This window comes from Drosophila rhopaloa, unplaced genomic scaffold (genome assembly GCF_018152115.1).
Source record: "Drosophila rhopaloa isolate 14029-0021.01 unplaced genomic scaffold, ASM1815211v1 contig_115, whole genome shotgun sequence".
Taxonomy (NCBI): Eukaryota; Metazoa; Arthropoda; class Insecta; order Diptera; family Drosophilidae; genus Drosophila; species Drosophila rhopaloa.
The window spans coordinates 6,949,378-6,962,186 of NW_025334990.1; the positions used below are offsets into that span (position 1 = coordinate 6,949,378).

The following is a 12,809-nucleotide window of genomic DNA, read 5'->3' on the forward strand; positions in this document are numbered from 1 at the left end:
GATTGCCAGTAGTTATGTCACGCGGTAGCTTATTCATTGACCCCTAGAAAATGAGCAGCTGAAAGAGTTGAAGGTGTCTTTCAGCTGATCATTGAACTTCTTATACGTATATGCACCACGTAATCAAGATTTTATATCTGCCTCGAGATGGAATCTCATTTCAAGGCAGCAAAACTCTGACTTAAGAGTTACGCTCGGTGGCAAGGCAGCAGATTGCTCTCGAGCCGACAAAGAGGCTCTTGAGACGGAGTGGCCAAGAAGGCGATGAGAACCCACAGGAAGCATTCAGCTGGACATCCTGCAGACAAATCCCCTTTTGATCTCGCCATCTGAAACAATGGAGTGGGCTTGCACTGAATCGCAGATCGTCACAATACTGTCAGCATCAGCAAATGTCAATGTCAACAGAAAACCGCAAAACAAACCGAAATGAAAAGGGTTAATCGAGTGATTCGACTATAAGATACCCGGTACTTAATACCAAATTACAAAGAACTTTACATTACACTACACTCTTAGATGAACATTAAAATCAAGTACTCCTGGCATCCAAAAACCCTTCCCTACAACTCCAATATGTGGTCTATATAAGGAATAAATGAAAGCCCTTATACCAATACTATCTCACTAACTCCAATACAGATTTTTGCAATCTGACTCATTTGCGAAATCTAAATGAGTCGGGAAACTAAAGCAAGAAATTCACTTTGTTTGTATACCAACAATTATAAATGCTAATCGATATTTTATCCCAATAAACATCACATTCAACTGGGGTATATATTTAATATCAACAAGAGTTTAATAATATTAAAATTAAACAGCTGCTTTGATGATTAACACCAATAACCATAATAACAACGGCGTCGTGCAAAACCTGTTGAACCCGTCTCGGTTTCTCTGAGATTCTTGAAAGGAGATTGAAAGCTCCTCTGGTAATGTGTTCCTTTCAGCTGTTATTTGTCACGCGCCAGACGCCAAAAACTAGTCTAGTCGAGTACCGAGAACTTTTTTAACCCCAACGTAGCTGCATAAATTGTGCGACTGTCGTTACACTAATGATATGCGCTGTATACCTAATATACCAGAATAAATAGTTCACAACATTAGTTGTAAGTTAGTCAAGTGCGATCGGTCCTTATATACTATCTAATAAAAAATATATATATCATTTTGTTTAGAAGCACTAGCAATATTGTAATACACTAATGGGTATCAGGAACTATAAGGGCTATGCGATTATTTACACAAGCTTGTATTTACCCCAAGCCGATCCAGTGTGTCTCGAATTTCCTCAACACTTTAATTCTCCCAAAATTTAAACGAGAGCAATATTTGACACAAAGGGAAATATAAGTTATAATAAGAGTATGTCATTTTAATGTTTATTTCCAAATGAACACGAGCTCACTGACTGACCTATGCTAACCACCGAATCGAAACATGGTCATTACAAAATATCGCTCGGTTTGTTTTCGTTTGTTTGTGTGGGAGTTGGTTTTTTTCGCTGGCAGCGCGTGCCAAGAAAACTGAACAAGACCAACATAATAGCGGACATAATGAGCTGCAGAGCGAGTGGATCGAGTGCGATTGTCGCCGAGCAGTTGCTGTTGTTAGTGGAAAGGTAACAATTGCACTCAAAAGTACTACGACCCAATTTGAACCGGTTTAGTGGTTTTTTTTTGTTTGCTGTTTGCAGTTTGTCTGCGTCTTTCGTGTTTCCTTCTAGTGCGCCAAACCAAAAGCAGCAAACCTCGAAAATCAAACACAAACTTATTCGGTTGTTGCCAACGGAATGTTTGATTGTTTGCTGCAACATTTGTGGTCGAGCATATGTTGCCAAGCCGTTTGCTGATTATTGACTTTAATGCGAGGGTATATCAATCTCAAGAAAATTATGAAATCAACAAAGATAATTAAGATGTAAATTTGACGGCGAACGGACCTTAAAAAAGATGGCGCGCCCAAACTAATAAGTAGTTAATTAGTACGAGAGGGCAGCAGGAAGTGACAAGATGATCGATGCAGACTAAACTCGAGCTTTGGCCCGTACTTTCTCCGCGGATCCACAAATTAAATCAACTTTATTCCCATAAAAACAACCATTGGTCAGCTCAAGTCCAAGCGCGAAGCCAGCCAGCAAATCAGTTGGTTGTCCGCAAGCTGCTGCCCATTTATGTGCAAATGAATAGTAAGCTTTTTGGCCACCAAAAACATAGCCAACAACCGACAACCAACAGCCAGAAAAAAAAAAAAAACTGATGGCCAAAAATGAGTTTGGCTTTGATTTTGTGTCCATGATTTAGGTCATTGCACAATGGTAACGAGACCACTGACTAAATTTAGTAGCAGCCATTTCATTCCACTCATGGCATTCCACATGAAACCAATTCTTTCCCTTTCCACACATCTATTTTAAAACCCGAGTTAAGTACTAAGCAATAAATTTCAATGCCCTGTGCATTACAGCGTTACCATAGTAAAAGTTTATCTTTTATTTTAAAGTGCTGACTTTCACAGCTTTGAATATCTATATTATAAAGAGTTTAATTATATTAAACGCTAGAATTGTAAATTGGTTGCAGTAAATGAAATGATGTACGAAACGGTTGAAATAAAAATGTTTACAAGCCTTTAACAAGCTAACATTAAAACTGTGCAAGCCATTACCATCGCGTTTTTCAAACGAAGTCAAAAGTCTAACAGACATCTCAATAGGCCAGATGACTAAGTTATGAATTCATAACTTAATTTTATTTTTAAGAAAACTTGATAATTTAATTCGCGCAGAAACCCCGTTTGCCATGAAATGTTTCCGCGAAGAACTGCAGTCTTTGTTGGGAACTTCCCATCAAGTTCAGGGAAATCACAGTGAGTCTGCTATTTACTGGGCATAAAGAGCGATCCCATTTATTGGTATGAGGAACAGTTTTGGCTGCAAATTGCTCCAGCACTTATGGCAAAATGTCAGCGATAATAATCGGGGGGAACGCTAGCAGAGGTTACCGCTCGGAGTGGCAACAACAATGAGCGGACCACAAACACAAACAAAGCAGTATTCACCATTAACAATAAGCTTTTTCGCCTCTCTTTTGCTCTTCTGGCGCTCCACACTCAATACCTTTGAAAGCAATTTTCATGTGTTTTCAACTGAATATTTTGTATCTGTATCTTTATCGTTTTTTTTTTCTGCTGCTTGCTGCTGCTGCTGTTGTTAACCAACTCCGACTGACTGGCATGAGTCATCGCACAGGAAATTTACGACCATGGTACTCTGCGTCAGAAGAGAAGACAGAAAAGCGATGCGAAAGAAGGGGCTCTAGGCCCTAGAGCCCGCAAATTCGAATCTTGAACCCCAATTTAAACCTTAGCCCGAACGCACAGAATATGTGCGAAATGGAGCAGTTTGACCAAGTCACGTATGTAAGTCAAAATTGATATGGTTTCTGCGGCCTGGGATAGTGGCTCGAAAAACAAAATCACCGACCAACTGAACCGCACTGTCGGTGTATAAAAAACGGGCATGTGCACGGAACTCTGCGCACCCGTATTCACACAAATGGTTAGCCAGTTGTGCATTTTAGCACATAGCAAACGATAAAGTTCGCGAAAACTTGAGGACGACAGGCTGGCATTGCATAACCCCCTCTGATCAAGCCACAACGTGTCGCGACTCCCAGGAATTCTCTTACGAAATAACCTCTACTTTGTATTCCATGGGGAAAACGCCATTCTAATTCCAGAGGCGTGTGCCTGGGCAAAGAAAATATATATGTTTGAATGACCAGCGAAGCACACGCGAAACAGTAAAGAAAATAGAAAGTTCTGCTCCCATCTCTTTCGGATCTCGGATCCACTTTGGGGGAATAGACCGCGTATGGCAGCTTTCCCGGGTTTGTACCTTTTCCAGTTTTGCTGCTACTGCTGCTCTCGTTGCCACTTGGCCATATCAAAGTGGGGCTTTAGTCGGGGCACTTTTGAACAAAGGAAACACTGTGGTGTCGTTAGAAGTATGCCACCAACACAGACAGGTCGCGCATGCGCCGCAGCGTGCAGCGAGTTTTTAGATAGTGGATAATCCGTTGGCCCGTGAACGAAAAAAACTTGTAAGCGCGAAACGCGAGCTTTAACCGAATTCGATTAAGGCATTTGATTCGGATTCGATTCGATTGGATTTCCTATGTGCTGCGTGTACAGGCGCAATTCCGATTTCCGAACCGTTTTCGCGCGGCTTCCGTTTACACGTCCGTTTTGTGCACCGCTTCGCAGACAACTGATACGTTTATGAAATTTTTATAGAAAGGTTTTAACCGCTTGCCAAAGCACCGACACACTCATACTTGCCGTCGTCTTGGCCTCTATGTATGTGCCATTTGAGCCAAGCTCGCCGTCCGCTCTCTGGCTTTATGGCTCTCTGAGCCACCTTTGTGTGCTGAGTCTCTTATAACTTGGCCAAGAAGTCCAACAGCTGATCGAAGAGCTGGCTCGCTCTTCGGTCCCAAACGACTCGCTCTTAGATCGCTCCGAGATGAACTGCACACTGTTTAGCAATTACGACAACAATTAGTCACAAAGTGCGTTGATTGCAAAGATCAAATCGAGTTAAAAACAATTATCTCGTCGCTGTTACTGACAAAATGTCAAGCTGTATTAATTTGTTCACGTAACCAAAATAACTCCAAGTTGTCGCGTCACTGGAAATCAAATTATGCGTTTCTAAATGTCTCCGCTTGGGTTCTTGTGAACGCAATTGAACCTGTCATTAATTAGGAATGTTTTTGCCGCTTAAATGTGAAAATATTGGATAAGGGTAGTCCTGACTAAGAGGGGAATCTGTATAAGACTGGGCAGCTAAACAAAATTAATACACACTCAGGAATGTGTTAAGATATTCTACTGAAATCCTTAAGAATCGAGTACCATAAACATACTCATAATATTTACATGGCTCCAGCACTTGGCTAAATATAGTTCTTGCGACTTCTTGTGTAAATAGGAATCCACACATAAACACAGGTGTTTGCCTCGATAGCTTAGATTACCCGTATTAAAGTGGGCACTAATTGCGATTTCCAAAACTCTTTATGTACTTAGATATCGGACTTACCTGGAAATAGAAAATAAACAGAACGAAAGAATTAATTAAAATATTATATTAGAATATAAAAGATTATATTGAAACTCAATAATAAGTCAGTAATTGCAATCTTAAATTTAATAATAATACATGTTGTTAAAATAAGTTAAACTTAAATAAAATTCTTAATTTTATTGATTTCCTTGTTTAGTTTGGAAATACTATATCAAAACTTTAATCGATTAAGCTCAATGCTTCGAAAATGGAAATCAAATTGTGGACAGCAAATAACCGTAACGAGTAATCTAAATTTCGACGTCTCCTTCAACTTGCCTAACCTGATTGAAATTTGTACATTACCAGTGAATAAATTATATGTACTCTGGTGGCAATTAATGACCGGCTAACTAATTGAATGTTCGCTTCCTGTGTCATTTTGGGCACATTCAAATTCTATTGAAAAAAACATATTCACCGTTAATTACTGTAGTGTTTATCGGATATGTCAGTTAAATATTTGATACTTATTTGACTAATTCAAGTAAATATAGTTGCTCGACCTTCGCGAAGAGCGTTGCCCGAGCCTTCTGGCGCTTTTGTTGTTGCTGCTACTGAAAAATTATTAAAACAATCGCCGTCTATTGAACATTGTTTAACATGCCACATAATCGAGTGTTTTGCCTACTCATATCATACCCGTCACATGAATCGAAAGAAGAACGCTGAATTAAATCGGTACTTCATGCATATACTGGAATATGAAAAAAGGCCGACACGGCGCTTGCATGTGGCCCGGTATAACAATTGCCTCCTCTTTAGCGGGTTCAACGACATTTTCTTGTGTCATGTTCAATAACAATTGCAGCCGGTAGCAACAAAAAGCTGAGCCAAATAATGGATTTCTTGATATATGTTTATGAAATTGGAAGGGTTCAAAAATATTTAAATCTTTTGTGTTTATGCACCAAAGAGAGATTCTAAATGGTAATAAAAATAGTGGGTTAGTACATGTCTTCTTGATCTCAAAATACATATAGTAAGGGTAGTGTTTTAATTTTAATTCAACCTTAAAACCCAATTTTCCACCAACATTTCATCAGATTTGCAAGAGAATGCTCAGCCGCTTTAGCCGCACTCAGTGATCATCTTTTGATACATTTTAATTAATCGAACGAGGCAAATCAATATGCATACAGCGAATTAGTGCCAGTGACATTGAAATTTGCCAAAAACGAAAAACTCATAAACCGATCAATTTCGCTGCGACAATTTCGAGCCAACAACAAACAGGAGGGAGAGGAGCTGAGCGGATCTGAGCTGAGCCTCGTTGCGTCAGGTGTCGTCTTCCGTATCGGAAGATGAAACAAATCAAATGGAAATAAACAAACGCACGGGGCAACAAATACAGTATGACAAACAAACAAAACAGTTGACATATAGTATAGACGGCTATCAAATCAACGGGAGACTATCAACAAAATCACAATTGTTCCATTATAAATTTTAATTTCGGTTTAAGCCTGCAACCGTTTTGGCTTTGCATTTCAATCGCTACGCCTATCGATTGCTTAATGCTCAAAAGCAAAACAAAACAATTAATATATTTTCGCGAGTTTGCTGATTTCGATGTGTTTCTTTTTGGCGAGTGATTTACGATCTGAACTGGAAACGAATAAAAATTGGTTTTATGGATTTCTGTGTTTGTGGGTGGCTCTGGTCTAGACGTTCTTATTCATTTTGCTTTGCGCTGGGAATTATGAATTGTCCACTGTAAAATTCCACGTTTCGGGTCAATGAGCTAGTAGAGCTTCCGACTGGACGCGAATGCTCCTCGCATAATCTCGATGGGATGTGATTTGAGTCCGTTGGCTCATTGGTAGTCAGGCGGGCCAGTGTCACATCAAAGCATATTATTAGCAATTTATGTAGCTGGGTAATGGCCAATTGCGAATTTACGGCTAAAACGTTTAGCACTTTGGCAAATAGTTTTTGCCTCATTCGCATTTTTCCCATCAACGGAAGTAAAGCAAGTTAACAAGAAGAGCACACACAAACGAAAAGTCAAAACATCTGCCCAAGTCCCAGGTATTTCCCCCAAAAAATTCACTTGAATTAATTCAAGTTTTTAGCCTCGTCTCGGGCGAATTCTGTGTAAATACTTAGCAATAATCAGTGTTCGTTGACGTCACTGCACCTCGGCCACCATAAAATCACAATGGCCTGCACCTCCCGACGCACTCTTACATCTCGGTTTGACCCACATTCCGAGCTGCAGAGATTTACTCTGGAGCAGATTGGTCAGCGCCTTCCGATGAAAATGTTGAGGGGCTCTAAAACCGTGCCGTAATCGGGGAGATTTCATCAAGACAAAAATCCATAAATATGCATTTACGCATGGGAAAGTTTTCTTTGGCCGCGTGTTAAAGCGGAAGTGATGAAATTTCGCAACTTGTATACGATTTGACAGCATTTATCAATAATACTATAGATAGTTAATTTAATTGTTTACAAAATATGTATGATAAATACAAGATTAGTTAACTCAAAATATAACCACAGAATGAGAAACTGTGCAAAATGTAATGGCATGAAATCAAATGTCTTAGGGATTTGGCATCGAAAGGTGAATATTAAGAGCGTACAAGCGCATGTTCGTGACTGAAGGAAAATGTCCTTTTTACTGAGCTACTATTTTCTATATCCTGATTCCTAAATTTTTAAACATTCCGACGCAGAGCAATGGATAGATTAATAAATAAACCACTTTCTTTCGACTGTAACGAACACATTATCCGTTTTTTAATCTACAAGTAACGGGTATAAAATATAATATATAAAATAAATTTCCATACGGAAGGGGGCTAAGAGCGGCTTAAATTGTGCAATGACCAACAAAATCCAAAAAGAAAACCAAATCAACGGACAACGACAAAAAAGGCTTCTCAGAAAAATTAAAATTGTTAAAGTGGGTATCCTTAAAGCGAAGAAAGAAGAAAGCACAGTTAAATGAGCTTCAATATTTATTGCATTGCAAATAAATAAAAGAAATTGAACGAGAGCTGATTATTGTTCGCAGCAGCTTGTGCTCAATGTGCTTACCGGTAAATGCTGATTTATGAATGTGGTTAAGAGTCCAAGGCAACGGATAAAAACTGGCCTCAATTAGGTTCAAATAATATCAGCGATTGTGGGAGGGCCTTCGGTTTCAGCCAAAACCCGGGCTGTTCCATTTCGAGTGGCCTTGAAACCGCACTGGGTTGGGAGCACACGAGCATTAGGAAACGATACATGAAATGCATTTTTATGCACTTGAGGTTGGGCTTGGCTTGGCTTAGCCTGGCCAGACAAAACAATCTTCGGCCTGCCCACAAAACAAACATCCCGACATGCTGCTCCCGGTCGTCGATGGATGCCGAAAGCTATCGGTGGTGCCTCGAGAGCCACACGTTTACAGTTACACGCGACCACGGCGAGATGAATGTAATTAATGGCTTCAATGATATTTATTTTTGTTTTCGTCCGATTTACCGGTTTTTGAACTTTTCCCTACGCCCAGACCAGACCAGCTCCGATCGCAGCTTCGAACGAGTCTCTCTTAATTTATGCAGCTGGTTCTTTTTTCTTTCAAATTTTTCCATCGAGTTTCATTCCGAATATGTGAAATGCATTTCTCCGGCATATCGGTGGTTTACTGATCGGAATGTGTGCTGGCGGCATAAAATCGAGGCCCAAATCAAAAAAAAAAAAAAAAAAGCTTCCTAGACAATTAAGAGTCTTGTCTCGGAATCGGGTCAAGTTTAATGCACTTGACACTGATACTGAGCCAGAGCAAAGCAAAGTTAAGCCACTCACGAGCCGCAGTTTAATTGTCAATTAAACATAACAAAAATGAAACAGAACATTTGTCTAAGCAGCAAAAATGAGTGAGTATATTCCGATCCAAACAGCAACGTAATTTGACTGCGATTGTAATCGAAGTCAATGTAAACAAACGGAATGTAAGTGGTCGCTCACAAACGTAAACTTATCCATGAAGTAGATCGTTAAAATTTTAATTGTTTCTGACAAGGGCTCACGCTAAAGGCTAAGGAACTCCATATACTTAAAAAAAAAAGATACCTAACATCTATTCAATTGCGGTGACTGGGTGTTTGGTAATTTGGCTATTTGTGTTGTTAAAATTAAAATAAAATCTCTAACTGATAGGCAATAAAGAAGCTCTTTATGTGGTTACATATTTATTTGTCAAAATAAATGATCTGAGTCACATTTTAGCTAAAACTAAAAGCGCTTAACTCTTTGATTAATATCCACGTCCATTCGGAAATGCGTCATCAATTTGGGACACAGATAGAAATTCAACAAGCTTTTTATTTAAAACTAAAATTACAGTGCTCTTCACACAACTTAAATTTATTACAGCTGCTTAAAAAATTAACATAAAAAGAAATATAGAAATATAAATAATAATGATATACATATGTAATGCCTGTTCCTTAAAAAGAATATATAAATAATGTTAAACAAATTGTGTCAGTCTGAACTTAGCTTAACAAAAAAAACTCTCTTAGAAATATATTTGTTCAAAAGTGGTTGTATTTAACCAGTATTAGGCAAATATATTTTAATTTAAACAAATTTTTTCCGGGAGCCCGCAAATTCCATAGCAAAGACCAAAAAACTGGGATCTACAATGGTTTTAGGACAATTTAAAAATCGACGCATTCAAAAGTATGCTATACAAATTTTTTTGAGTTGACAAAACTAATGTCGATTTACACGATGTAGATAAACTAGTCTACATTTCAAATTGGGGTTTGACGTAAAATGTTGTGTTTTCCAGTTTTATTACAGGATGTGCAAATATTATTTGTCTATTAAACTATTAAATAAAAGAAAATTATTATAAAAAATTTAGTGTTTTTATACCACTATATATACTACACTAAACTCTATAAGTAAGAAAAACATTATTTCACCAAAAACTCGTATTGTTTCGGTTATTAATATGCAATAATAGTACTTACGGTTCTGCTTCGATGGATTTCAATTTGGCCACATAGTTGGATGGAATGTAGCCCTCCGAACGTGTCTTCTTGCTTCGCGCCAGCCACCAGTCGCCCTGTTGATTAAAGACAAAAACTCTTATTATAATTTTCTAGTTAAAATATAGAAAAAAATTATTCAATCAACTTTAAATGACAAAAGCAACACATGAATTTCCTCTTGTTACTCAACCCTCATCACGCTAACAGCAACGAACAAAATGTTTGGTCGGCGGTGTATACACTTACAGTTATTTTAATCAATTTAATATTTTATCAAAACGACATAGATTCTGTGAACATTTGTATAGAAATTAAGACATTAATTCAAAACCCAGAGTGTAACGCACATATTATGTATGGAGGAACTTTTCTTTTCCACTGACTTTCATGAAGCTCACAGATACATGCACCCTCGTTGCAAAAAGAGCGTAGAGGAAAAGAAACGAAAATGAAATTAAAGTTTATTCATTTGCTCGCGTGGTTGCCGCTCGACATGTGGTTACGCGCTTTCCAAGTCTGTCTGGTTTTGGCCAACGTCGAAACAACAGAAGCAGAAAACCCGCTTTTGCCGAATTTGTGCAGTAGTTTGTGATTCAGGTGTCTGAATATTCACACTGCTATTCACCCCTGGCAGATATCGAACGACCAGCTATAGTTGTGGCCAACAGCAGCGGATAGAGAAGTCGATGATTGTTTACCGCTGCTATCTCTGTGATAAGCATCAAGTGCTCGCCTACTATCCGCCCGTACACATCCAAATGCCGGTCTATGATTAGACTCGGCCCGCTGCGATGGTAATTGTGTTTAGTCTGTGGCCTAAGGTCAATGAACAGACATTTTAGGGTTCATTGTTTATTTGTTGCTCTGATTTTTATTTCATGGGCGAGCTACTTTGGCTTCCCCGTTGGATGCTCTTCTTTCTTACAAGTGCATTTCATAATCGCGTGCTTTGTCTGTTTTTTGAGCGTTCAATCTACTGCCTTGATTCCAATGAAAAGTTAAGTGATTTCTGCTGCTGCCGCTCGTCGGTCGTCAACTCATTCTGTTAGCTACGCTTTCTTTGTGGTTTGGAGTTTGAAAGTGAAATAGAAGTTAACTGTGACAACGCTTCGCAGACCAGTTGACACAATCGAGTCGAGCAGTGCCGTTTTGTTCAGCTTTTGATCGAAACATTGGGATAAACATATTTCAATGAACTTCAGTAATTTTGATGTGGCTGTTATGTGTGTACATCGCCGTTAAACTGTCTTGCAAATTAACTCTAATCAAAATCTTATTCCCTAGCAAAGAACGTTTTTCGGGTATGACACAGAAATCTCTTGTTTGAATTTCGGTTGAAATTCGTATGTACATATATGCATCATCAAGGTGACACAGAAATTTTTTCGGTTGAAATTTTGATGTAGCTTATAAGTACATTATAGCCGAATTTCAACATAAGATATATCTGCGTCACCTTCGGTTTTCAGTTAATGAAATTTTAAAGTTTAAAAAAGGAAAATTGTTTTTAAAAACCAACCGAAAGTGGATATACGATCTGGCTTCATTAGATGTACTATATTATTTCTTCATTTATTTGCCGAACCAATATAGTGTTAAGTGGCGCCATCTGTTAAGGAGATCATTATTTTGAAATTGGTTATTGGATTACAAAGTGACGGGTATTTGGTAGTCGACTACAGCGTTCCTTCTTGTTTTTGTATGCAACAGATTCCGAAATTTCTATAAAAATACATTGTACATATGTGGATAAAAAATATTTCGAAATTTTTCATTGGAAAACACCGAATCTATTCAGAAAATTTCAGCTCTGCAGAAAGTATAACAGTGCTCACTTGATTCCCGGGAATATGCTCCCACGTCACTGCAACAAGTATATGGATGCGGACGGAACACTTGACACCGGAAACTTTTATGCAGGTCGCACTCTCTAGAGAGCCGCAACGCAATGCATAATCTTTGACTAAGGAGGCATGCAAAACTAAACAAAGTAGGTTTTGCATGCATTTTTCTGGGGCGACGGCCGGCAAAGTCGAGTGAGTGAATCCTTGAAGGGTTTCCCTGCTCCTGCAGAACCCAGCGGGGATAGGGATTGGAAGTTCAACCGCCGCATTGCTGGAGGAGTGCTAAAAACGAGTACACACAACACACACACACACACCCGCGGATAAACGCAGCTCCAGCCGAGGGAGTCCAATAACAATGAAGAGACACATTGACAGCGCAGGCACTCCCATAAAATATTTTTATTATTTTACATACAATTTTGATTTCTATGCCTGGCGTGCGGCTCAAGAGGCGAGAGACGAAAGAAAGGCTGCCACAAAAGGAAGCCGGGTAGCGTGTTTTTGTGTACAAAATACATATCTTGCTGCTGTTTGGCCGGTCGAAAGTCTTGCGGTTGTGTGTGTCGTACCTTAATTAAACACTGCTCCACCGGAAACGCTGGCCACGGAACTGCCACTCAGCAAGTACTGACCATGGGTAATGACTGCCGTTTGTGGGGGAAAGCAGCGAAAAAGCTATAAGATGTACCTTGAATTGCCTCTAGCAAACTTTAAGAACACTTGCGCATTCCTTTTGAAATTTAAAGTCCGATTGGCATGGCAAATCCGAATATGATTCCATTGCGCGGGGAGTGCGCAACTTTTGGCCAGCAGCCAATGGCAGACGTCATGGTTTTA

At 39.1% G+C, this 12,809-nt stretch overlaps 1 protein-coding gene across 3 annotated transcripts in view; it reads right to left on the reverse strand.

The window, feature by feature from the left end:
- The window catches only part of LOC108053589 (tyrosine-protein kinase Src42A), a 34,234-nt gene that overhangs the window by 17,227 nt on the left and 4,198 nt on the right, over positions 1-12,809 (reverse strand). Inside the window, exon 2 of one of the 3 annotated variants that reach the window (XM_044456511.1) lies at positions 10,105-10,199. In XM_044456511.1, coding sequence (XP_044312446.1) covers positions 10,105-10,199 — 95 coding nt within the window. Of the gene's footprint in view, positions 1-3,901; positions 4,282-10,104; positions 10,200-12,809 lie in introns of those variants that run through there. The other 2 variants (XM_017136290.2, XM_017136289.2) reach the window with 2 other exon arrangements.